General features: G+C 43.3%; 1 protein-coding gene across 1 annotated transcript in view; it reads left to right on the plus strand.

Annotated features, from left to right (window-relative positions):
• Positions 1-27,596, plus strand: part of LOC308261369 (protein argonaute-4) — a gene marked incomplete at its 3' end in the record, with an annotated part of 52,333 nt that overhangs the window by 18,465 nt on the left and 6,272 nt on the right. Inside the window, exons 4-15 of the mRNA XM_080693245.1 lie at positions 5,078-5,259; positions 5,420-5,556; positions 5,665-5,799; positions 7,464-7,551; positions 11,850-11,997; positions 13,543-13,662; positions 13,786-13,914; positions 14,136-14,269; positions 15,776-15,960; positions 17,018-17,177; positions 18,555-18,870; positions 18,989-19,123. Coding sequence (XP_080549371.1) covers positions 5,078-5,259; positions 5,420-5,556; positions 5,665-5,799; positions 7,464-7,551; positions 11,850-11,997; positions 13,543-13,662; positions 13,786-13,914; positions 14,136-14,269; positions 15,776-15,960; positions 17,018-17,177; positions 18,555-18,870; positions 18,989-19,123 — 1,869 coding nt within the window. The remainder of the gene's footprint in view (positions 1-5,077; positions 5,260-5,419; positions 5,557-5,664; positions 5,800-7,463; positions 7,552-11,849; positions 11,998-13,542; positions 13,663-13,785; positions 13,915-14,135; positions 14,270-15,775; positions 15,961-17,017; positions 17,178-18,554; positions 18,871-18,988; positions 19,124-27,596) is intronic.

Raw genomic sequence — 27,596 nt, forward strand, 5'->3', positions numbered from 1 at the left:
TTTTATATCCTTACATGTTTTATCCCACATTTCTCACATTAACACATTAAATATATGATAAAAGTAATACATCAAGGCCAGGTGTGGTGGCACATTTTGTAATCCTCGTGCTTGGGGGAGATATATATATATATATTTCTGGGGGGGTACTGGGGATGGAACCCAGGGGCATTCTACCTCTAAGCTACTTCCCCAGCCATATTTTTTTTTTTTTTTTTTTTTGGTGGTACTGGGGTTCCTGGAAGCCCTTCTACCTCCGGGCTACACTCCCAGACCTATTTTTACATTTTCATTTGGAAACAGGGTCTCCTAAACCAGCGCGCGCGGCTGGCTTCGAACCTGCGCGATCCTCCTGTCTCTGCCTCCCAAGCACGGGGATTACAAGCGTGCGCCACCACGCCCGGCCCCAGCCATATTTTTTTTTTTTATTTTTATTTTATTGGTGCACTGTATTCATACATCATAGTGGGATACAAACTTTTGTAGACATACATGCACACATCGCCCAGTCAGCCCCCACCCGATCCCCACCCCATTCTCTCCCCATCCCTCCCTCCCATGCTTGGCTTAGTGGTTGACATCTAGTATTATAGCAATTTATCCAAAATTAAAAATGATAATCTCACATAACAGTTTCATTTGTCTGATACCAAGCTTTTGATGACTTAAAGATAACATTTCAATATTTCTTTTTGCTTTCTTTCTTACCAGAGAATATTTTTTTCTTTTTTTTAGGTGAAACTATCATATATTTATTTTCAGAAAAAAATCTATCCTGATATGGAATATGGACTCTAGATACCCAAAACAATCTCGAAGCAAAAACAAAGATAGAAGATGTATATTTTCTGATTTCAAACCATATAAAGCTACAATAATTGAAACAGTGTAGTACTGTTCTAAAGGCAGATATATAGACCATTGGAGTTAAATACAAGCCTAGAGCTAACTTCTTCCGTATATTGTCAAGTTATTTTTGACAAGGTTTCCACGAAGATTTGGTGGTGGAAATAATAATCTTTTAACTAAATATTGTTGAAAAATAATAATTACATGGAAAAGAATAAAATTGGACCCTTACCTAATCCCACATACAAGTATTAACTCAAACTAGATAAAAGACCTAAATATAAATCTTAAGACTATAAACTTTTAGGAGAAAATCTGGGTCATAAAACCTCACAACATTGAAATTGGCAGTGATTTCTTGGATATGATTTCAATGGCACAGGCAACAGAAGAATATACAAACTCCCTAAAAAATAAAAGAAAATATTGTATATCCAAAGACAATGTAAACAGAGTTAAAAGTTACTAATAGAATTGGATAAAATATTTCCAAATGCTATATCTGAAGGTATATTAATATTCCAACTAGAAATCCTAAAAATTAACAACAATAAAGGCAAACAATACAATTTAGAGATAGGTAAAAGACTAACATAAATAATGAATCTCCACAGATAACCAATCTTAGTTGTCTGTTGGATGGAAACTCTTGTTTCTCTGGTTCTGGTGAGTGTTACCTATTTCTTCTTTGTAGTTAATCTCTTTGAGTATTTTCTCTAGCGCTGGTTTTGAAGACATAAATTCCTTCAGTTTCTGTTTGTCATGGAAGCTTCTTATTTCTCCATCTAATTTGATAGAAAGTTTTGCTGGATAGGAAATTTTTGGCTGGAAGTTGTTTTCTTTCAGAGTTTGGAATATGTTACTCCAAGCCCTTCTGGCTCTCATGACTTGGTTTGGGAAGTCTGGAGTGATTCTAATTGGTTTGCCTCTGAATGTCACTTGGCCCTTTGTTTTTGTTGCCTTTAAGATTCTCTGCTTGGCTTCCACATTGGTCATTTTGACAATTATATGGCGTGGGGATCCTCTTCTCGGATCCTGTCTAAAGGGAGTTCTATAAGTTTCCTGAATCTGTGTATCAACCTCTTGCTCTATATTTGGAAAATTTTCTGCTATTACTTCCTTGAAGAGATTGTTGATCCCTTTGGTATCACTTTCTTTTCCCTCCTCTATTCCAATTATTCTTAGGTTAGCTCTCTTAAGATGGGCCCATATTTCTTCAATGTCAGATTCCTGCTGTTGGATATCTTTTTCTAGATTAGAAACTATGCATTCATTTTTGGATTGCTCATCTTCTAAGAGCGAGATTCTGTTCTCCATGTGGTCTAATCGGTTGTTTGTGCTTTGAATTGAGGCCTTTACTTCATTAATTGCATCCTTTATCTCTTTTTGGCTCTCTCTGAGTTCTTTTCGAAGCACCTCTATTATTTCTACAGTTATTTTCCTGATTTGATCTTCTAGAAATCTCTGATTTTCTGTTTTATCAGGTTCTGATGTTGTGGGGTTGTGCACATTCATTACTTCAGTGTTATTCCTCTTTCCCATGATTTCGGAGGTTTGTGCCTTCTCTGGGTTCTTCCCTTGGGTCACTATGGCTTCACTTAAGGTGCTCTGGATCTCGAGTCTGTATTATCTCAGACCCTACTACTCCTTTACTGGGTTGTATCACAGAGTCTCCGACCCAGGGAGTCGATAGAGGCTGCTTTAAACTATGGGGGGTGCCAGGTTGCACGCTCTCCTATGGTGTGATATCTCTGCCACCACCACTCCCTCACTGGGTCAAGTCCCAGGAGGCACAATACTGGGATTTCTCCTCTGTGGCCCGCAATTTGACTCACTGTTCTTGAGTACGTAGATGTAGCTGTACTGGACTCGGTGAATTCACTGCTGCTGCCGCCGCCGGTGGCAATATGGCGCCTCTGCCACGCCCTCGGCCATGAGGCTGGCGTATTTTTTCTTCTCTGGTTTTGATTTCCACTCTGAATCCCTGCAGCGTGTGCTGAGCTCAGCCACTGGGAGCTTTAAATGCTGTCTGCACCGAAAGATCCCGCCTGGCTGTTCCGCATCGGCTCACCTCGGCTTGCTGTAGCCGTCCGCTGAGTTCGCCGCTGCCGCCGGCAGTATGGCGCTGCTGCCGCGTCCTCGGGCGCGTGTGTCTCCTCTGTGGCCCTGAGCTCTGTTCTCAGTCCGCTTTCTCTCTGGAGCCTGGTGGTTTTTTTGTTTTTCTGTTGATGGTGTTTTCTGGCTATGAAAGGCGCTGGTTTTGTGGTAATGGAGATTGGTTGTTAGCGGGACTCTTAAGCCCCGCTTTTCTCGGTCGCCATCTTCCCGGAAGTCCCCCCAGCCATATTTTTTATTCTTTATTTTGAATCAGAGTCTCACTGAGTTGCAAAGGACCTCACTGAGTAGTAGCTGAGGCTAGAGGCTGTCCGAGAACCACAATCCTCCTGTCTCAGTCTGCCAAATGCTGGGATCACAAGTGTGTCCCACCACACCTGGATTTATTCTTTATTTTAAAACAGGTTCTTACTAAGTTGCAGAAGGCCTCACTAGCTGTGGCTGGCCACAAACCTGAGATCCTCCTGTCTCAGCCTCCCAAGTACTAGGATTACAACATGTGTCACCCACTACACCTGGCTGCAGCCTCAGAAACTTAGAAACCTCAGAAACCCCCAATAATTGAGCAAAACTCTTTTCAAAATTTAAAAAGGTTTAGAGAAGCTGGTATTGTACCCTGTAATTCCAGTACTTGAAAGGCTGAGACAGGGGGATCGCAGGTTTATAGCCAGCCTCAGCAAGTTGTGAGGCCCTCCACAATTTAGTGCGGCCCTGTTTCAAAATAAAAAATAACTGCCGGGCGTGGTGGCGCACGCTTGTAATCCCAGCATGTGGGAGGCTGAGACAGAGAATTGTGGTTTGTGGCCAGCCTTGGCTACTTAGTGAGGCCCTTTGCAACTCAGTGAGACCCTGTTTCAAAATAAAGAATAAAAAATAGGCCTGGGAGTGTAGTTCAGAGGTAGAATGCCCCTGGGTTTCACTCCCAGGACCCCTCCCCCCAAATAAAATAGGTCTTTCAGCCCTATTTTAGTGTATTTAATACACTAAAATAGCTTGGAGGTAGAATGCCCCGGGTTCAGTCCCTAGTACCATACACACCAAAAAAGGTTTGGAGATATAGCTTGGAAGGTGAATACCCTGGGTTCAGTTGAAAGAAAGAAAGAAAGAAAGAAAGAAAGAAAGAAAGAAAGAAAGAAAGGTGGGAGGGGGAGGGAGGAAGGGAAGAAGAGAAGGAGGGAAGGAGCGAGGGAGACCATTATAATAGTTTGGTATGGATCTTTTAAGATATTTTATGTTTTAGTTAATTGTGCATATTTTTATATATGCTTGTTTTCTGCATGTCATTCTGTTGTTTGTTTTTCATTAAACAATAGGTCTGGGAGGTCTTTTTTTCAACTCAGATTTTTATTATGATAAAATATAGATAATATAAGCCAGGTGTGGTGGCGCACTCTTGTAATACCTGTGCTTGGGAGGCTGAGACAGGAGGATCGTGCAGGTTCGAAGCCAGCCTCAGCTACTTAGTGAGGCTCTCAGCAACTTAGTGAGACCCTGTTTCCAAATAAAATATAAAATGGGTCTGGGAGTATAGCCCGGAGGTAGAAAGCCTCTGGGTTCCATCCCTAGTACCACACACACTCTCTCTATCTATCTATCTATCTATCTATATATATATATATATATTATCATTTTAGCCATTTTAAGTGTACAATTCATTGGCATTAAATACATTCACATTGTTGTGCAGCCAGCACCACCATCCATCTCCAGAACTTTTTCATTTAAAACAGAAACTCTGTACCCACTAAATAATAACTCTCCGTAGCCCACTGCTACTAGTCCAAGTAGCCACTATTCTCTTTTTTGTCTGTATGAATTTGACTATTTCAGGTAATTCGCATAGGTAGGCTCATACAATATTTGTCTTTTTGTGTCTGGCTTATTTCACTTAGCATAATGTTTTCAAGGTTTGTCCATGTTGTTTCACCTGCCTTATTATGTAATATTCCATATTTATTTTTCTATTGACAGACCCTCATGTTGTTTCCAATGTTTTGCCATTATAGAAAATAATATGAATATCCTTATGCATATACTATGTTGTATATTCTTGGGATCTTCCCCACCACCTTTTTAAACATGGACGTGTGTATGGATGTATTTTTTTCCATAGGTTGATATGGAGGTGACCCTCCCAGGGGAGGGTAAAGACCAAACCTTCAAAGTGTCTGTTCAGTGGGTGTCAGTCGTGAGCCTTCAGTTGCTCTTGGAAGCGTTAGCTGGACATTTGAATGAAGTCCCAGATGACTCAGTACAAGCACTTGACGTTATCACAAGACATCTTCCCTCTATGAGGTTAGTGCTCTGGTTTGGATTCTTTCTCACCATGCCAGATTTTTTTGGCAGATTGTACATAACCATCGAAAGGTTTCTGCCTAAGTCATAGCGCAAACTTGATTTCAGTTCCCAAAGCTGAGGGTTTTTATCGTGAGACCTGCAAACTCTTCTCCCTCAGGTACACTCCAGTGGGCCGTTCCTTCTTCTCACCTCCTGAAGGCTACTACCACCCTCTGGGAGGGGGCAGAGAGGTCTGGTTTGGCTTTCATCAGTCTGTGAGACCTGCCATGTGGAATATGATGCTCAACATCGATGGTAGGATGAAACTGTTTATCCAGGAGCTCAGTGGCTGTTTTTCCTTTGTTTGGTTTTTGGCCCTTCCCCCTTCCCTGAAACTAAATATCCCGCCTCTCTGTTTGTTAGTATCTGCAACCGCTTTCTACCGGGCTCAGCCTATCATTGAGTTCATGTGTGAGGTTTTAGACATTCAGAACATCAACGAACAGACCAAACCTCTAACGGACTCCCAGCGTGTCAAGTTTACCAAAGAAATCAGAGGTAGGTGTTTGCATTAATGTGGTCCTGTAGAGGCAGCTCGACGTGGTGCAAATGGCCTTGGCTTTGGAGTCAGACAGACCTGGCTTCCAGCCCAGCCCAGCTAGTTCTATCAGCAGGAACTTGGGCAAGTTCCTTAACCACAGTTAGCCACTGTGAGTTTTAGTGTATTCAAATTATTCATCTCAAAGGAAAAGATAAAATGTCTTACAGAGTTGTGAGTATTAAATGCAACTAGGTTTACAAAGCTTTCTGGCACAGTCTCTGTTATTATCAGACTCTCAGTAAATGTTACCCTTATGTACTCAAAAACTTTGAATAAAATAATGCCAGCTTTATTATCCTTTTGGACTTTCGCGCTCTTGCTCTCTCTCTCTCTCTCTCTCTCTCTCTCTCTCTCTCTCTTTGGTGGTACTGGGAATGGAACCCAGGGGCCTTCTACCTCTAGACTGTACACTCCCAGACCTATTTTATATTTTATTTGGAAGCAGGGTCTCTTAAGCCAGCTGAGGCTGGCTTCAAACCCGCACGATCCTCCTGTCTCAGCCTCCCAAGCGCGGGGATTACAAGCGTGCGCCACCACGCCCGGCTTTCCTTTCTCTTTACTTGTAATTACTACCTTTTCTCACTAGAGTATCATCTTTATGAGGGCTGATTCTGGATTTGAGAATCAATGTCAGGTTATAGTAGATATCTAATAAATATTTATTGAATGAATAAAGTATATTGAGTATCTTAGATCATTTGGGTTCTACTTTATTCTATTTAGCTGAGGTGTTTTTGCCTATAAATGATAAAAGTGTCCCCATATTCTTGCAAAATTGTGTGTGTGTGTGTGTGTGTGTGTGTGTGTGTGTGTGTGTGTATGCGTACACACATACATGTATATATAGTAAGGGGGGAACTGAGGGTTGAACTCAGGGGTGTTCTATCTCTGAACTGCACCTCCAGCTTTTTTTTTTTTTTTTTTTTTTTTTAGACAGAGTCTTACTAAGCTGCTAAGGCTGGCCTTGAATCTGTGATCCTTCTGTCTGAGCCTTCCAAGTACTGGCATGTACCACTATGCCCAGCCTTTAAAATATTTAAATGATGCTAGGCGTGGTGACACATGCTTGTTATCCCAGTACTTGGGAGGCTTAAGGCAGGAGGATCACAGGTTTGCAGCCAGCCTTAGCAATTTGTGAGGCCCTCCACAACTTAATGAAACAGACACTGTTTGAAAATAAAGAATCAAATAGGGCTGGGGGTGTAGCTTGCAGATAGAATGCCCCTGAGTTCAATCCCCAGTACTGAAAATAAAATAAAATATTTTAATATTTTTTCTTGAAAAACTTACTCTGTTAACTCTATTAACTGCTATGACTCTTTTTTTGTGGTACTGGGGATGAAACCCAGGGGCATTCTATCTCTGAGTTACACCCCCACCCCTACTTTTTATTCTTTTTATTTTGAAACAGGGTCTCACTGAGTTGCAAAGGCTGAGGCTTTGTAACTAAGTAGCTGAGGCTGGCTGTGGTGATCCTCCTGTCTCAGCCTCCCAAATTCTGGGATTACAGGCATGCGCCACCACGCCCAGCTTGCTATGACTTTTTGAAGACAACATTTGAATCTGTCTTTGTGACTATGATTTTTATTAAAACTGATGTTTTGCCTTTTTAAAATTTTAGGTCTCAAAGTTGAAGTGACCCACTGTGGACAAATGAAACGAAAATATAGAGTATGTAATGTGACTAGAAGGCCAGCCAGTCATCAAACGTATGTTAATCACACCTAAAATAATGCAATAACAATTTGATAACAAGAGGAAGCTATTATTTAAGAAATTGATAACCTATGCCATAATTTTCAGGATCACTAGAATATTCCCTTTCTTTCTTTCTTCTTCTTTTTTTTTTTTTTTTTTGGTAGTACTGTGGATTGACCCAGAGACATTTTACTTCTGAGCTACATTCCCAAACCTATTTTATTTTTGTTTTGAAACAGAGTCTCACCAAGTTGCAGAGGCCCTCACTAAGTTACTGAGGCTGGCTTTGAACCTGTAATCCTATTATTTCAGCCTCCCAAGAACTGGGATTACAGGTATGCACTACTATCCCCAGTTCAGAATCTTCACTTTTAACATCCAATCTTTTTTTCTACAACCCCTTTCCATATTTTTTATTCTTTATTTTGAAACGGGGTCTCACTAAGTTGCAGAGGGTCTCACTAAATAGCGGAGGCTGTCTGTGAACTGCGATCCTCCTGTCTCAGCCTCCAGAATGCTGGGATTACAAGTGTGCGCCACCATGCCCAGCCTTTAACATCCAATCTTTAAAAAATATTTTAAATATTTTTTATACAGATATGTATGCATTTCCTTCTTTTTTTTTTCCCCCCCAGTATTGGGGATGGAACCCAGGGGCATTCTACCTCTGAGCTACACCCCTAGCCATCACCTCTTCTAGCTGTCACCATGTTACTTATCTCTAGAAACATGTTCCTCTTCACTTCCCCAATTTTATTTCTTCCTTTCTCCTTCCTTCCTTCCTCCCTTCCTTCCTTCCTTCCTTTCATCTTTCTTTCCTTTCTTACTTTCTTCTACTAGTGATCAAACCAGTAGAAGGGGCATTCTACCTCAGAGCTATATCCCCAGCCTTTTTGTTTTGAAATAGGGTCTCCTAAGTTGCTGAAAGTCTCCATAAATTGCTAAAACTGGCCTTGAACCTAAGATCCTCCTGTCTCAGCCTCCTAAGTACTGGGATTAAAGGTACTTATATGTTGCATTTGGCTCCCAATCTTGTTTTACTAATCACCTACCTTGTAATCCACTGAGTACTGTACCTAAATGGGATAATATATATGAAAGTGCTTTTAAAATTACTATACATGTAATTTTTATTCTTATAATCAAGATCATTAAACTTATTTCTTATATAAATGTAAATATTGACTCTCTTAAGTAAAGAGTGTTAAATATAAAAATTTTACATTATTTTGGTTTCTTAGAAGTGCTTTTTTTTTAGTTTTTTTTTTATTGGTGTATTGTATTTATACATCATAATGAATATATTCTGTCTGATTCTTATTTTTCCAACTGTATATCAAAATCCCCTGGAGCTGAGCATGTTGACACATGCCTGTATCCCCATTTTTTTGGAGGCCGAAGCAGGAAGATCATGGTTTCAAGGACAATCTCTATAACTTAGACCTTTAGCAACTTAGTGAGACCCTGTTTCAAAATTAAAAAAAAAAAAAAAAAAAGTTGGGTGTGGTAGCCCATGCTTGTAATGCCAGGATTTAGGAGGCTGAAACAGGAGGTCACAGGTTCTCAGGCATCCTCAGCTACTGAATGAGGTCCTCCCCAACTTAGTGAGACCCTGTTTCACAATAAAGAATAAAAAATAGGGCTAGAGCTGGAGCTCAGAGGTAGAATGTCCCAGTACACACACACACACACACACACACACACACACACAGTCCTCTTAAGAAAATAAAACTTCTATGTAAATAATTCTAAGTTCTTATTTGAATTCAATCATCTATAAGAAGTTAGCAGCTAGGAGAGGTGGTGCACGCTTATAAACCCAATACTTGGGAGGTTGAGACAGAAGGATTACAGGTTCACAGCCATCCTCGGTTACTTAGTGAGAGCCTCAACTACTTACTGAGGCCCGCTGCAACTTAGTGAGACCCTGTTTCCAAATAGAAAATAAAAAATAGGGCTGGGGCTGTAGCTTGAAGGTAGAATGGCCCTGGGTTACATCCCCAGTACTGAAAAAAAAAAAAAAAAAAAAAAGGATTGTATTTGTATTTGTGTCTGTGTTAAATGAACTCAACAGAGTCTTTGTTTGGGGGTTCTGAAGTTTATTTTAATTTCTATTTATTTATTTATTTACTTATTTCTTTTTGTGTGTGGTATTGGGGATTGAACTCGGGGGCATTCTACGTCTGAGCTACACCTCCATTCCTATTTTTATTTTTATTTTGAAACTGGGTCTCACTAGGTTGATGAAAGTCTCACTATTTGCTAAGGCTGTCTTTGAACCTGTGATCCTCCTGTCTCAGCCTCCCAAGTACTGAGATTACAAATATGCACCAACTCAATTTATTTTTTCAAAAATTATTTTAAATTTTGAATTAAAAATTTTTCTCATTGGAGCTTCAACAAAATTTCAGTAAAATTGTTCTGGTCCAGTATTAAATGACTTAAGTGAAAATATTCAAAGATTGTTTTGGTGTTTTTGTTTGTTTGTTCTGTTTTTAGTTTTCTTGGCCTTTTGAGTGGTCCAGGGCCTTGCACATGCTAAACACAGGGTCTGTCACTGAATCACACCCATATCCCTGACCTTTGCATTTTTTTTTTTTGAGATTTATTTATTTATTTATTTTTATTTATTTATTTTTAATTAATTTATTTTTTAAATTGGTGCATTGTAGTCATATATCAATCACATTGGAGTACAAGACTTGAGAGGATATACAAGCACACATCATCCAATTAGCCCTCCTCCAGCCCCCATCCCATTCCCTCCCCCTCCCTCCATCCCACACTTCTTTGGTGATTTACTTTGATACATTTGTTTATGTACCTCCTGCGTTTTAAAGAGGCTCCGTCCTCCAGTATTACATACCCTCTGATTGGTCACATTAGTTGCTTCACTATAGGGCCCTTTCTATAGCTCAACCTCTTCCTGTTGCCCTTTTCCTCCTAGTTATTGCTGATTAAGAGAAGCGTCTGATTTATATTTTCTGCGATATTTCTCTGTGCATGCTGCGTTGCAAGTACCAATCCCACTCTTGATGGTCCCAGTAGTGGCCTGGCTACTCAGTGGACTGATCCAGACCTCGCTGGCTCAAGCAGCGGCCTTGTCTCATGGGAGGCCCCAGTTCTGGTCTCGCTGGCCCCTGAACCGGTCTAACCCCTAAGCTGGCTTTGGTCCCGACCTTGGAGGCCGCAGGAGTGAACTTGCCTCATGCCAGGCTCCGATGCTGGCCATTGGCCCCTGCACCGGTCTAACCACTTGGCAGGATTCCAATCCTGGCCTCGGAGGCCCCAGCACCGGCCTAGCCTCATGGCAGGCTCCAATGCCGGCCTCGTTGGCCCCAGCACCAGCCTAACCCCTCGGCAGGCTCCGATCCCGGCCTCGGAGGCCCCAGCACTGGTCATACCTCAAGGCAGGCTCCGATGCCGGCCTCGCTGGCCCCAGCACCGGCCTAACCCCTCGGCAGGCTCTTATCCTGGCCTCAGAGGCCCCAGTACCGGCCTTGCCTCAAGGCAGGCTCCGATGCCGGCCTCGCTGGCCCCAGCACCGGCCTAACCCCTTGGCAGGCTCCGATCACGGAATTGGAGGCACCAGTACCAGCCTTGCCTCAAGGCAGGCTCCGATGCCGGCCTCACTGGCCCCAGCACCAGCCTAACCCCTCGGCAGGCTCCGATCCCGGCCTCGGAGGCCCCAACACTGGTAATGCCTCACGGCAGGCTCCGATGCCGGCCTCACTAGCCCCAGCACCGGCCTAACCCCTCGACAGGCTCTTATCCTGGCCTCAGAGGCCCCAGTACCGGCCTTGCCTCAAGGCAGGCTCCGATGCCGGCCTCGCTGGCCCCAGCACCGGCCTAACCCCTTGGCAGGCTCCGATCACGGAATTGGAGGCACCAGTACCAGCCTTGCCTCAAGGCAGGCTCCGATGCCGGCCTCACTGGCCCCAGCACCAGCCTAACCCCTCGGCAGGCTCCGATCCCGGCCTCGGAGGCCCCAACACTGGTAATGCCTCACGGCAGGCTCCGATGCCGGCCTCACTAGCCCCAGCACCGGCCTAACCCCTCGACAGGCTCTTATCCTGGCCTCAGAGGCCCCAGTACCGGCCTTGCCTCAAGGCAGGCTCCGATGCCGGCCTCACTAGCCCCAGCACCGGCCTAACCCCTCGGCAGGCTCCGGTCCCGGCCTCGGAGGCCCCAGCACTTGACCTTTGCATTTTAAGTGACTCCTCAAAGTAGAAAATGTTACTAGGTTACTGTTTGTTTACTTGTTTAGAAAAAAGAACTTAAATTTCTAAAATGACATTCTCTCCTATAGTTTTCCTTTGCAGCTAGAAAATGGTCAAGCTATGGAATGTACAGTAGCTCAATATTTTAAGCAAAAGTATAGTCTACAGCTGAAATATCCCCATCTTCCCTGTCTCCAAGTGGGACAAGAACAAAAGCATACATACTTGCCACTTGAGGTAAGCTAAACTATATATATATATATTTTTTTTTTTTAATTTTTTGCCAATCTGCCAATATCTTGAATTAGTTTCTAAAAAGAGTAGAGTTTTGAGCCATGCGTGGTGGTGCACGCTTGTAATCCCCGCGCTTGGGAGGCGGAGACAGGAGGATCGCGCTGGTTTGGAGCCAGCCTTGCTGGCTTAAGAAACCCTGTTTCCACATAAAAAATAAAAAAAATAGGTCTGGGAGTGTAGCCCGTGGGAGTGTATCCTGGAGGTAGAAGGGCTTCCAGGAACCCCAGTACCACCAAAAATAAATAAATAAATAAATAATAATAATAATAATAATAATAATAATAATAAAAATAAAGAATAATAAATAGGGCTGGGGATGTAGCTCGGAAGTAGAATGCCCCTGGATTCCATCCCAGTACCAGACAAACAAACAAACAAACAAACAAACAAACAAGAGTAGAGTTCTGGTCTGGCACGGTGGCACACACTTGCAATCCCAGAATTCAGGAGGTGGAGATCAGAGAATTGAGGTTCGCAGACAGCCTCAGCTACTTAGCAAGCCCCTTTGCAACTCAGTGAGACCCTGTTTCAAAAATAAAAAGGACTGAAAAATAGGGCTGATGGTATAGCTTGGAGGTAGAATGCCCCTGGGTTCCATCCCTGGTACCACAAAAAAAAAGGATTAAAGTTCTCAGTACAAGCTGAGCACAGTGGCACATGCTCGTAATCTAGTACTTGGGAGGCTGAGACTAGAGGATTGTAGATTCGCAGACAGCCTCAGCTACTTAGTGAGGCACTCTGTAACTTAGTGAGACCCTGTTTCAAAATAAAAAATAGCCGGGCGTGGTGGCGCACGCTTGTAATCCCCGCGCTTGGGAGGCAGAGACAGGAGGATCACGCAGGTTCGAAGCCAGCCACGGGCGCTGGCTTAGGAGACCCTGTTTCCAAATAAAAATGTAAAAATGGGGTCTGGGAGTGTAGCCCGGAGGTAGAAGGGCTTCCAGGAACCCCAGTACCACCAAAAAAAATAAAAAATAAAAATAGCCAGGTGAGATATTGCACACTTGTAATCCCAGTACTTGGAAGGCTGAGACAGGAGAATTGCAGGTTATAAACCAGCCTCAGAAGCTTAGTGAGGCTCTCAGCAACTTAGTGAGGCCCTGTTTCCAAATAAGATATAAAATAAGTCTGGGGGTATAGTTCGGAGGTAGAAGGCCCCTAGGTTCCATGCCCAGTAACACACACACACACACACACACACACACCAAGAAATACCTCACTCAGAGGTAGAATGCCCCTGGTTTCAAACCCCAGAACTGCCAAAAAAAAAAAACAACCCTGTATCTATATCTTTCTATCTATCTTTTTATGAAGAACAGAGTTCTAAGCCAGAAGAAGAATTTAATGTTTTCAAAATATTTTGAGCAGATAACTTCACTGTATCACAGTTTCTTATTATTCTGGAAATGGGCGTGTGACAGTTTGACAAAGGCATAAGATCTAGAAGCTCATTACTACACAAACTAAGTTCTCTCTGCCTCTTGGCAGGTCTGTAATATAGTGGCAGGACAACGGTGTATAAAGAAGCTCACAGACAATCAGACATCCACGATGATCAAAGCCACCGCGCGCTCTGCTCCTGACAGACAGGAGGAAATCAGTAGACTGGTCAGTACGGCATGGTTTTCAAGATCAGCTAGCTCTAAGAGGAAAAAAACAAAAGACCAGCAAATTCCTGGCAGGACGCAGTTGCTCTCTGGTTTTATCTATGCAAGCTCTCCTGTTCTTTAGGTGAAGAGTAACAGCATGGTGGGTGGACCCGACCCCTACCTTAAAGAGTTTGGGATTGTCGTTCACAATGAAATGACGGAGCTCACGGGCAGGGTTCTCCCAGCACCAATGCTGCAGTACGGAGGCCGGGTAAGTGTTTTGTTGTCACCACACACGTCTTCTGTGCCAGTTAAATGAGATTATAATCCAGAATTTTCCCACTATGCCACCTTGAATTTCCCCAAAGTTGTGCTTATGGTTGCTTTTTGTCTTCTGGCTCGTACATATAGAACTTTGTTTATTCTCCAACAGTAAAATGGTTTTAGATTATAATGTCTTCTTTCTTTTGTTTCCTTTTTTTTTTTTTAAAGAATAAAACAGTAGCTACACCCAACCAGGGAGTCTGGGACATGCGAGGAAAGCAGTTTTATGCTGGCATTGAAATTAAAGTTTGGGCAGTTGCTTGTTTTGCGCCTCAGAAACAATGTAGGGAAGATTTACTAAAGTGAGTATCTTTGTATTTTCAGCTCAGTAGTATCCCTTCCAGAGAGGAGCATACCGTTTTTCTGTAAATGTGCTGTGCACACTGGCACTCGATCCCTGACTCCCGTAGTGATACCATCTGGCTATGTGAAAAAGACCTTGTATTATAGTAAATTACAAACTTGGGAATTATGTTAAGAATCTGACTCAGTTTCCGAATAGTCAGAACAGAAATAGTGAGTAACAAGGCTGCTTGGCAAATTCTTGAGTTCTTAAAAAGCCTCCTTTGGTATTAATTGTATCATTTCCACTAAGATAAAAACTAATTTATTTTTAATCATTATAATTTACTAGTGAGCTTGTTTTGCTGCAAGGTCACCAGCTGAGAAGATCGGTTCACATCTTACAGAGGCTCTAACTATATAACGGAAGTTAATGAGCAGGGCAAAAAAAATCAAGAAAGGAATCCTACAAGATATTGGCAAATGCAAAAGAAATTGTTTTGAAAGCTTTTCTGAAAGCTTTATGCGTAAATTGAAGTAACTTATTAAATCCCAAATTAAAAACTCCAAAAGGAATTTCAAATTTTAAGGATCTTTTTATATTATTATGAACCAAATCTGTTACAAGATTATTGTAAACCTAAATACACTGATTTTATGATTGCACATTTCTGTGTTTTCAGTTGAGCACAAGCTTACTGAACTCTTCTTGTATCAGCCTTATCAAAATGTGTTACCTGAAGATTTAATCCTATTTTCTTCGGTACAGAATTCCTGATTTGAATATTTTTTTTATAGTACTAGGGGTGGAACCCAGAGGCTTTCTTCCTCTTGGCTATATTCCCAGACCTATTTTGCATTTTATTTGTAAACAGGGTCACACTAAGTTACTGACAGCCTCACTAAGTAGCTGAGGCTGGCTTCGAACCTGGGTGATCCTCCTGTGTCAGCCTCCCAAGCACTGGGATTATAAACTTGCACCACCATGCCTGGCCCCTGATTTGAATATTTAAAGAAAAAGTCTTTGAACAGAAAGAATTTTATTATAGCCCCTGTGGTCCACGTGATCCATAATTATTTGAAAATTCAAGAACAGCAGGGCATAGTGGCAAACACCTATAATCTCAGCACTTGAGAGGCTGAGATAGGAAGATCACAGATTTCAGGGCAGGCTCAGCAACTTAGCGAGACGCTGTTTCAAATAAAAAATAAAATAGGTCTGGGGGTGAGGCTCGGAAGTAGACTGTCCCTGAGTTCAATACCCAGTAGACCCAACCCCCCCAAAAAAACTCAGAACAATAATGTGATAGTTTACTCAGACAGAGTCTTTGCTGTTATAATTACAGCAATATAACTGCCACTCTATTTTTGGCAACCAGTTAAAGATTTTGTTTGTTCAGTTGTTTGTTTGTGTTTCTAATTTTGGCTAAGAACTTGCAAAACCGAAAGAAGTATTTTAAGGGTAAATTAATGCTAAGAATGTACAGTGAGATGAAAGCACTGTGTCACTGGTTCTATCTTAACAGAAGTTTCACTGACCAACTACGTAAAATCTCCAAGGATGCAGGGATGCCCATCCAGGGTCAGCCGTGCTTCTGCAAGTATGCGCAAGGTGCAGACAGCGTGGAGCCCATGTTCAAGCACCTGAAGATGACATACGTGGGCCTCCAGCTCATCGTGGTCATCTTGCCCGGAAAGACGCCGGTGTATGGTATGGACCCTTCTAATGCTAAGTGGGGGATGATTTCAGGTAATGGGTGCGACGGTTAAGATACTCGAGGTAATGTCACAGTCACAAACAAACTCGAACTCTTAATGTTTCAAAGGAACAGAATTGCAGATAGGGGTATAGCTCAGCAACAGAGCCCTTGCATTTCTAAGATCCTGGTGTTTAATCCCCAATACTGCAAAAGAAACACAATTTTTTTTCTTGCTTTTGCTTTGTGTCCATTGAGGTGGCCTGTGTCCCCGCTCATTGTGTCATGCCCTCTCTGTAACCCAGCCTGGCAGAGCAGCCGCTGTTTGGAAAGCTGTGGCTCCCAGCCCTCTTTTCTCTGCATCTCTTTGGCTGCAGCCAGCCATATGGCCTTAGCCAACCTGTGGGAGGTAGGGGACAGGTGAGAAAGAGTTAGGAAATGCAGTATGGTCCTGCCACAGTCCAGGGAGTTGAGAGAACTGGAATGTTTGGTGAAAAGCACTTAGGAATATCAGAGTAAGATTGGGGTGGGGGGGTTACCACTTCCATAAAAGGAAACAGTTTGTATCTTTGAGAATGATACAGTTCTATTATCTTCTAAGTACAGATTGTGTGAACCACAGACCAGTCCTCACACTTTATAAACAGTCTTCAATCTTCCATTTGCTTCTTTTATTACCTTCTGTTTATCCCTATTGTTTGGGGCAGGGGAGAAGAAACAAAAGTCAAATTCACAGGGTGTGTGTGTGTACTGAGAGGGAGGAGCAGGGAGGATGCCTTTGCCAGCACAGTCATGTGGGAGAGGAAACCTCCAGGGGCTGAGCAAGTGGCGGCAGGCTGCTCAGAAGAAGAGGGGAAGCGGCTGGTGTGGAGGCCTGCAAGGCGGGAGAACAGTAGCCAAGAAAGGAGACTTGCCCTGGGGGAGCAGATGAAAGGACCAGCATAGGAGGAGAATCTGGCACAGTTTACAGTACACAGTAGGTGCTCTATCGATGTCAATTTATGGGGCTTTTTAAAATGCTTAGTTATTAGGAGACGGTTTTAAAACTTTAATATTAACTTGTTTTTGTAGCAGAGGTAAAACGAGTTGGAGATACCCTTCTAGGTATGGCCACACAATGTGTCCAGGTAAAAAACGTAGTGAAGACCTCGCCCCAAACTCTTTCCAACCTTTGCCTGAAGATAAACGCAAAGCTCGGAGGGATTAACAATGTACTTGTACCTCATCAGAGGTAAGATTCTGAATTGTTTTTCTACTTTTGTTTAAAATCCAATTTATATAATTTGTCGTGAAGCATGCTCATCTCAGATAGGTATCCCATCACTACTTCTTTTATATGTACACCACCATGCACTTACCACAGAAGATGCAGAGCATTTCAGCCTTCAATTATGCCTACTTTGGCCCCTTCAAATAGATACACAATGTAGCTCAGGGATAGAGCACTTGCCTGCTTTGCTAGAGGCCCTAAAATCAGTCTCCAGCACTGCAAACAAAACAAATAGATGACCCTTATAGTGACCACTTTTCTGACCTCTGTCACCATGACTATAGTTTTGCCAGTTTTGACCTTCAAATAAATGGAATTGTGAGCCTTGTGATCCCAGTGCTTGGGAGGCTGAAACAGGAGGATCCTATAGGTTTGAAGCCAGCCTCAGCTACTGTTTCCAAATAAGTTATAAAAATAGGGCTGGGGGTGTATCCCAGAGACAGAAAGCCCCTGGGTTCCATCCCCTGTACCACGAAAATGAAAAAGAAAAAAAATGAATCATTGTTGTTGTTCTCCTCCTGTTCCTCCTCATTTCTCTCTTCTTCTCTTCATCTTTCTCTTCCTCTTCCTCCTCCTCCTCCTCCTCCTCCTCCTCCTCCTCCTCCTCCTCCTCCTTTGCCTTCTTTCTCTTCTTCTTCTGGAATTTGGGATTGAACCCAAGGGCATTCTGCCTCCAAGCTACACCCCAGCCACTTTATTTATTTATTTATTTATTTATTTATTTTTATTTATTTATTTTTGCGGGTCTGGGGATGGAACCCAGGGGCATTCGATCTCTGAGTTACACCCCAGTCCTGTTTTTTATTCTTTATTTTGAAATAGGGTCTCACTGAGCTGCAAAGCGGCTGTCCTCCAACCTGATATCCTCCTGTCTCAGCCTCCCAAGCGCAGAGATTACAGGCTTGTGCCAGCCACAAATGGCTGCTTCATATCTTAAAGAGAATTGGGTTGTGGTCCTTTTTTTTTTTTTTTTTTTTTTTTTTGGTGGTGGTACTGGGGGTGGAACCCAGAGGCTTTCTACCTCCAGGCTATACTCCCAGACCTATTTTTATATCTTATTTCGAAACAGGGTCTCACTAAGTTGCTGAGAGCCTCACTAAGTAGCTGAGGCTGGCTTTGAACCTGTGCGATCCTCTTGTCTCAGCCTCCCAAGCACAGGGATTACAAGTGTGCGCCACCACGCCCGGCTTGGGTTGTGGTTCTTAGTGTTCTCTCCAAATGGCACACATTCTCTCTTTTATGATTATATCTGTGATAATTTCTGTTGATATAATTTTTTAAGACCCAAACATTTTCACCTGTATGTCTGAGTGGCACCATCTCCTTACATCTGCACAGGCCCTCAGTGTTCCAGCAGCCAGTCATCTTCCTGGGAGCAGATGTCACGCACCCCCCAGCAGGGGACGGGAAAAAGCCCTCCATAGCCGCCGTGGTGGGCAGTATGGACGGCCACCCCAGCCGGTACTGCGCCACAGTTCGGGTGCAGACCTCCCGACAGGAGATCTCCCAGGAGCTGCTCTACAGTCAGGAGGTCATCCAGGACCTGACCAACATGGTTCGAGAACTGCTGATCCAGTTCTACAAATCCACGCGCTTCAAACCCACTCGCATCATCTATTACCGCGGAGGGGTGTCCGAGGGACAAATGAAGCAGGTGCCCTCACTGCCCATGTCACCCTTTGGAGCTTCCTCCTGTCTGCCACTCAGTAAAACCAGACCTGAGGGAGACAAGGAGAGTTCTCAATGAAGCCAAATCTGTTTGTGTCTCCTAGGTAGCTTGGCCGGAACTGATAGCAATTCGAAAGGCTTGTATCAGCCTGGAAGAAGATTATCGGCCAGGAATAACATATATTGTGGTGCAAAAGAGACATCACACCCGACTGTTCTGCGCAGATAAAACAGAAAGGGTAAGAAGACAGCGCAAGCTTTGTGAGTGATGCGCTGGAAAGTCAGAGTGGTTTTTGTTTTGGTGCTGGGGATTGGAACCAAGAGCTAGACCCCTTGCCCCTGCGTGTGTTCTCTCTTTCCTCCTCTGTCTCCTCTATCCCTTTCTCTCTCTCTCTGTCTCTCTCTGCCTCTGTGTCTGTCTGTCTGTCTGTCTGTCTGTCTGTCTGTCTCATATACTGGGATTGAACCCAGGTATACTTTACCACTGAACTACGTCCTCAGTCCTTTTTACTTTTTGTTTTGAGACAAGGTCTCACTAAGTTACCTAAACTTGCTGGCTGCAAACTTACTATCTTCCCCCTTATCCTCCCCAGTAGCTGAGATTACATGTGTGCACCACTGCACCCAGCCCTAAGTATGTTTTCAAGTGGGCATATGTACATTTTTTCCCTAAAAGAAAAAGTGCTAAGTAATAATTTAATATATACAGTAATTGCAGTTGAGCTTAGATGACCAACTCTGAGTGATACAAATTTTAAGAATGAAATCTCCTGTGTGATGGAAATGCTGGTTTCTACAATTGTTTCCTTTAGTTGTGGTGGTGTTGCTACGAAACATACCAGGTACTCCGTGCTGATACAGACAGCCTTTAAGGACTGGGAGCCAGGCGCGGTGGGGAGGCTGAGACAGGAGGATTGCGCAGGTTCGAAGTCAGCCTCAGCTACTGAGTGAGGTCCTCAGCAACTCAGTGAGACCCTGTTTCCAAATAAAATATAAAAAAACAGGTCTGGGAGTATAGCTTAGATGTAGAAAGCTTCTGGGTTCCACTCACAGTACCACCAAAAAAAAAAAAAAAAAAAAAAAAGGACTGGGGATTGAATTCAGGGGCATTCTACCTCTGAGCTACACCCCAGCCTGGTTATATTTTTTGTTTTGAACCAGGGTCTCACCAGATTGCTGAGAGTGTTGCTACATTGCTAAGTCTGTCCTCAGACCTGTGATCCTCCTGTTTCAGCCTCCCATTATACTAGGATTACGGGCCTGTGTCGCCATGCCCAGCTCTCTTGCTACTTTTTGTGGTCTGAGCCACAGTCATAGGATATGAAGAAGAACTTCTTAGCTGGGCCTGGTGGTGTACATTTATAATTCTGGTACTTGAGAGGCTGAGACAGGAAGATCACAGGTTTGAGGCTAGTCGCACATGGTATCTTAGTAAGACCTAGTTTCAAAATTAAAAATAAATAGAGCTGGGCGTGGTAGAGCACACTTGGGAGGCTGAGACAGGAGGGTCTGGGTTTGCGGCCAGCCTCGGGTACTTAGGCCCTCTGCAACTTAGACCCTGTTTCAAAATAAAGAATAAAAAAATCGGACTGGGGTGTAGCTCTGAGGTAGAATGGCCCCAGGTTCAGCCCCAGCACCTCAAAAAAAATGATAATAAAATAAAAATAAATAAATAAATAAATAGGCCTGGGAGTATAGCTCAAAGCAGATCACCTCTGGATGATCTCCAGTGCCATAAAAGAAAAGAAAAAAATTTTTGTTTCTCTCCCAAATGGTTTTTATACCAGTCCACTGAATTCTTTATTGATTTTTTTTTTTTTTTTTTTTGGTGGTACTGGGGATGGAACCCAGGGGCTTTCTACTTCCGAGCTATACTTCCAGACCTATTTTATATTTTATTTGGAAACAGGGTCTCACTAAGTTGCTGAGAGCCTCACTAAGTAGCTGAGGCTGGCTTCGAACCTGTGCGATCCTCCTGTCTCAGCCTCCTAAGTGCGGGGATTACAAGCGTGCGCCACCACGTCCGGCCTTTATTGATTTTTAAAACAATTTTAATTGATGTGGGATTTTGCTGTGTTGCCCAGGATGGTCTTGAACTCATGAGCTCAAGTGATTCTTTAGCCTCCTAGGTAGCTGGGACCATCGGCCTGCTCACAGAGCTCCAGCAGCTTTGCCGCTTTGCTATTCCTTAAGACGTTACTTCCTCTTGTCTAGTCCCTCCCTGATCCATCCCCTAAGAGACCAGATCTCTCTGTTGCCTAATCATGAAATCTCACTGGACACTTCTGTTTCCTACTACAATTTCTGTGTTTTTTTTTTTTTTGTCCCTAATCCAAGAATGAACTATTTCTTTTTCTTTCTTCTCCTGCTTCCTCCACTGAGGATCTGAGGATTGAACCTAGGGCCTCCAACATGTTAGGCAAGTTTTCTACCACCAAACTACTACATCTGTGTGTGTGCGTGCGTGCGTGCGAGAGAGAGAGAGAGAGAGAGAGAGAGAGAGAGAGAGAGAGAGATTGAACCTAGAGGCATTCTACCTCCAAGCTATACCCTCAGCCTTCAAATGCTCCCTAGCCCTTTTTATTTTATTTTGAGACAGGGTCTGAGTTGGCCAGATGGGACTCAAACTTGTGATCTCCCTACCTCAACCTCAGAGTAACTGATACTATAAATATGCAATACTATAGCTGGCTTCCTTTATTTTGAAATAGGGTCTCACTGAGTTGCAAAGGGCCCACTAAGTAGCTGAGGCTGGCCGCAAACCACAATTCTCCTGTTTTAGCTTGCCAAATTCTGGGATTACAAGTGTACACCACTACACCCAGCTGGCTTCCTTTTTTTTACGTTTTTCTTTTTTTAATGTTATTTATTTATTTATTTATTTATTTATTTATTTATTTATTTATGGTGGTACTGAGGTTCCTGGAAACCCTTCTACCTCTGGGCTACACTCCCAGACCTATTTTATACTTTTTTTAAATTTGGAAACAGGATCTTGTCTCTTAAGCCTGGGCTTTGAACCTGCGCGATCCTCCTGTCTCCGCCTCCCAAGCGCAGGGATTACAAATGTGCGCCACCATGCCCAGCAAGTTTTTCTTTTTATTTAAAAAATGTCAGACTGAAGCTGGGCATGGTGGCGCATACTTGTAATCCCTGCGCTTGGGAGGCTGAGACAGGAGGATGGCACAGGTTCGAAGCCAGCCTCAGCTGGTTGAAGAAACCCTGTTTTCAAATAAAATATAAAATAGGTCTGGGAGTGTAGCCCAGAAGTAAAAGGCCCCTGGGTTCCATCCCCAGTACCACCAAAAAAAAAAAAAAAAAAAAGTCAGGCTGAGATGGGTGTGGCGACACACATTTATAATCCTACTTGGGAGGTTGATTCAGGAGGATCGCCTCAGCAAGTAGTGAGATTCTTATGAACCTAGGGAGACCCTGTTTCCAAATAAAAATGAAATAGGGCTGTAGTTGTAGCTCAAAGGTAGAATCCCCCTGAGTTCAATCCCTAGTGCCACAAAAATTTAAAAAAAAAAAAAAAAGTGTCAGGCTGGCCAGGCATGGTGGCACATGCTTGTAATCCCAGTACTTGGGAGGCTGAGACAGGAGGATCATAGGTTCACAACCAGCCTCAGCTGCTTAGGGAGGCCTTCTGCAACTTAGTAAGGCCTTCTGCAACTAAGTGAGACTGTGTTTCAAAATAAACAGTAAAACAGGGCTAGGGGTATAGCTTGGAGGTAGAATGCCCCTGGGTTCAATCCCTAGTACCACACACAAAAAAGGGCTGTAAACTTACATATAATTCAAAGCCAAGCACAAAGTTTACCGAAGGCATAGGGTAAACGTAAACTATATATTACTATACACAGTGCAGACTTAACTATATCTGGCTTCTTTTTGTTTACTCAATCATTAAAGAGTTAAGGTTCAGCTGGGTGTGGTGGCCACTCAGCCTTAATCCTAATACTTAGAAGACAGAAGACAGGAAGATTGTAGGTTTGTGGCCATCCTCAGGTACTTAGTGAGGCCCTCCACAATTTAGTGAAACCCTGTTTCAAAATAAGGAATAAAAATAGGACTGGGATGTAGCTTTGAGGTAGAATACCCCTGGGTTCAATTCTCAGTACCACAATAAATAAATAAATAAATAAATAAGTGTCTGGGGGTTTAGCTTCGAGGTAGAATGCCCCTTGGTTCAATCCCCAGTACCACCAAAAAAGAGCTAAGGTTCTTTTCTCCATGGGTCCCAGCTATATTGGTTAGTTTAGATTAAAAGTGTTGTTTTGTAAGCCGGGTATGATAGTGCACGATTGTTGTTATTGTTGGGGTTTTTTGTTTGTTTGTTTGTTTTGGTTGTTGTTGTTGTTGTTTTGCTGGTGCTAGGGTTCCTGGAAACCCTTTTACCTCTGGGCTACACTCCCAGACCTATTTTTAGATACATTTTTAAAAATTATTTGGAAACAAGGTCTCTTAAGCCAGGGAGGCTGGCTTCAAACCTGTGCAATCATCTTCTCTCCGCCTCCCAAGTGCAGGGATTACAAGCGTGTGCCAGCTGGTAGTGCACAAGTGTAATCTGAGCATTTGGGAAACTGAGACAAGAGGATCCAGGTTCACAGCCAGCCTCAGCTATTTAGTGAGGCCCTTTGCAACTCAGTGAGACCCTATTTCAAAATAAAGAATAAAAAATAGGGCTGGAGGTGTAGCTCGAAGGTAGAATGGCCCTGGGTACCATCCCCAGTACCGCAAAAGGAAAGGTGTTCTCTTGTAAATTGCCCAGATTCTGACTCAGTAGTACTTATTAGATATTGCTAACACAATTTCTCTGAACTTTTATTTGAACTCTGGGCACAAAATGTCCTGCCACCCATCCTTAAGTGCTATGGTCACCTTTCTGCAGCTCTGCAAACTTGCTATCTATGTGGTTTTAGGACGTGGATTATCTTTCCAAAACCCCAAACTATCTCACAGATCTGATCTTCACCATCCGGTGTCACTACTAGCCTTTCAATATTGATCTTTGCAGTTCTTGGTTTACTTCCTATTGCTGACATTTACCAACATCTCCAATTCTCTGAACATGCCTCTCGCCAGTCACCAAATCTGAATGAGCTCCCTTGCCCTTGCCCTTTGCTTACCCATTCTCTTGACTCTCAGGTGGGTAGGAGTTGCTGGGGGGGAAACATCATGTGTTTAATAATGAACTGTATTATAAGTCCTTGCAAACTGCAAATTTTTAAGTTTATCTCACTCCCCTTAGCATCTATCCCAAACCTTAATATTTTCTCAAGTCCCCTACCCTGTCCATGGTGCCTTTATTGCACAACAAAAAAGTTCTAGCTTCCATTTTCCTTAAAAAACAAGATCTGGAAGGCATGAATTTTCTTAGCTGTCTTGCCTCTATTTTCAAACTTAATTTTTTGTTTGTTTTTTTGTTTTTCTCCCTCTCCTCCTCCTCTAACTCTTACAGTGATAGGGCTTAAACCTAGGACTTTACACGTGCCAGGCAAGTGCTCTACCACCAAACCACATATCCAGCTCAAATCTTGTGCTTTCTTTTCTCCTTCCTCATATCCCAGGCTAATCTCTTCTTCTATGACTTTTTTTTGGTGTGTATGTGTGTGTGGTACTGGGGATTGAACCCAGGGGCATTTTACCTCTGAGCTACACTCCCAGCCCTATTTTTTTATTCTTTATTTTTGAAACAGGGTCTCACTAAGTTTCAGAGGACTTCACTAAGTAGCTGAGGCTGGCCACATCTGTGCTCATCTGTCTCAGGCTCCCAAGTCCTGGGATTACAAGGATGTGCCACCATGCCCAGCTTCCTTCTGTAACTTTGATCCTAATTCTTTCTGCCTTATCTAGGGCCTTTTGTTAATGACCCATTCTGTTTTTGTTTTGGTGGCATAGAATTTTAATCTTTCTCATCTACAGCCTCCTTCTCACCCTTATAAAATTGCTTAGGTCTTCCTTAATTCCCCCAGTAAACATCCCTTTACTTTGCTTCTCCTGTAGTCTACCTGCTCCCTTATCTTTTCTTTCGTTCATGGCTTAACTTTTAGAGAAAGAGTCACTGCCTTTATCCCTTTGCCTTCTCTCACATACTTTGGTTCTGCAGGACGACTTCAGTTTCAGGAAGTCAGGAATTCAAGAGAGAGGTGAGGTTGGTCCTCGATGCCGTGCTCATCTCAGGTGGGGTCAGATGCTTACACTGACCTCTTTGTAACACGTAAACAGTCATCTCCCTCAGCAGTACAGCTGTCCAGCTGTATAATCAGGTTTTCTTTGACTCCTCTTTGTCCTCTGTCTGTTAAACACTGGCATTCCTGGCAGTTCAGGCTTTTCCCGCCCCTCCACTTCAGCTCTCTCTTTAGTGTCATCCCCTTTTCTGGGCTTATTTATTTCCTTATCAACTCCTAAATCTGTTATTTTTTTATCCCCAAAACTCTCTATGCAGCTCCTATCTACTATACTTCAAGTTATCTACCAGACATATTTACTTTATTATTATCATTATTACTTTTCTATGAACTCAGTCTACCTCTGAACTACACCCCCAACTCTTTTATTTTTAATTTGGAAACAGTGTCTCACCAGCTGGCTGAGAGTCTCACCAAGTTGCTAAGGCTGGCTTTGAACCTGTGAAGCCCCTGTCTTGGCCTCCCATGTATTGGGATTACAGGCATGCAGCACCATGCCAAGCTCATATGTAATACAATGCTTTAGAGACATCATATTAGTCAAGATAGCCTAGGCTGGGCAGTGGTACCAACAGCAAGAAAAACCCATCTTGCTGGCTTACAAAGATTTATTTCCTGCTCACATCGCACATTGATTGTGTCTCTGTCACAGCTGTGACCCTGCTGTCCTCCGTTTGGAGGCTAGGCTGGCAGAGACACATCTTTCTGGAGCAGTGCCAGTCATCCTGGCAGAAGGGAAAAATACATGTGAGAAGTCATGTGCTGCTCCTTAAAGCTTCTGCCTAGAAGCAACACATTTCAGGCCACATTTTATCAGCCACAGCAAGTCTCACAGCCACTCCTGAAACAGTTGGGTGGGGATGTATAATCCTCCCTGGGGAAGGGCACAGGGATTTTTGGCACCAGTGATCCAGCCTGCCACAGGCATTTCAAACAAAACACGTCCAAACCTTCCACTAGTTGTTTGATCCCCATCCACAACCTGTTCCTCTTCCAATTTTCCTTTTATTCTCTTACCTGGCATTACTGTGTATTTTTTTTTTTTTTTTTGGTGGTACTGGGGTTCCTGGAAGCCCTTCTACCTCTGGGCTACACTCCCAGACCTATTTTTATATTTTTATTTAGAAACAGGGTCTCCTAAGCCAGCGCGCGCGGCTGGCTTCGAACCTGCCCGATCCTCCTGTCTCCGCCTCCCAAGCGCGGGGATTACAAGCGTGCGCCACCACGCCTGGCTTATTACTGTGTATTAAGTTAGCCAAGCTGGTAACTTCAGAGCTGTCTTTAAATTCTTCTCCCTTCTCATCTCTCTTGTCCAATCGATCAAATGGTCCTCTGCGTTCTGCCCTCAACTCTCTCCTCTCGGTTATTCCTCTTTGTGTTCCCACTTCCTTGGGCAGAGCTCGTGTGAATTGCAGAAGACTCTTCCCAGTCCTGTCTGCAGTCCGTCTTCACTAATGTATTGTCTACCCTGCTGTCCAGAGGTGTGTGGGTGTGTGTGTGTGTGTGTAATATAGGTAAATTTATCAATGTTTCTTATGGCTTCTAAGCCACAGACTTTTGAAGGATATTTATTCCTTCTCCCTCCTTTTTTTCTTTTTTATTTTTTTTGTGGTACTGGGGGTGGAACCAGGGGCTTTTCCACCTCTGGGCTATACTCCCAGGCCTATTTTATACTTTATTTGGAAACAGGGTCTCACTAAGTTGCTGAGAGCCTCACTAAGTAGCTGAGGCTGGCTATACTCCCAGCCCTATTTTATATTTTATTTGGAAACAGGGTCTCACTAAGTTGCTGAAAGCCCCACTAAATCGCTGAGGCTGGCTTCAAACCTGTGTGATCCTCCCATCTCAGCCTCCCAAGCGCTAGGATTACAAGCGTGCGCCACCATGCCCGGCCTCAGGGATAGATTTTTTAAAACACATATCTTATTGTGCCATTCCACTGCTCAAAAATCAAGTGCTGCCCAGCATGGTGGTGCATGCCTGTGATCCCAGTACTTAGGAGGCTGTGACAGGAAGATTGCAGGTTTATGGCCAGCCTCAGCATCTTAGTGAGATCCTGTTTCAAAATAAAAAATAAAATAGGGCTGGGAGTGTAGGTTAGAGATATAATGCCTCTGGGTTCAATCCCCAGTACCACACACATGCACACACACACACACACACACACACACACACACACACAAATCAAATGTTCCCCCATTGCTTATAAATGCTTTCCTTTGTCATTCAGTGTTTTTCCAAGGAAGCCAAAACAAAACTTTTGTTTCCTTTTCACCATGACCTTATACATCTCCCATTTCTACAATATACTGGGCATTCTTTCCTCTTTTCTGTAGTACCGGGACTGGATCCAGGGGTGGTCTACCTCTGAGCTACACTCCCAGTCTTATTTTATTTTTTTGTTTACTGGGAATTAAACTCAGGGACATTCTATCTCTGAGTTAAACCCCTGGCCCTCCCGGCCATGGCGTCTCACGCTTGTAATCCTTGCACTTGGGAGGCGGAGACAGGAGGATCATAC

Source organism: Muscardinus avellanarius (genome assembly GCF_963383645.1).
Source record: "Muscardinus avellanarius genome assembly, chromosome: 3".
NCBI classification, from domain to species: Eukaryota; Metazoa; Chordata; class Mammalia; order Rodentia; family Gliridae; genus Muscardinus; species Muscardinus avellanarius.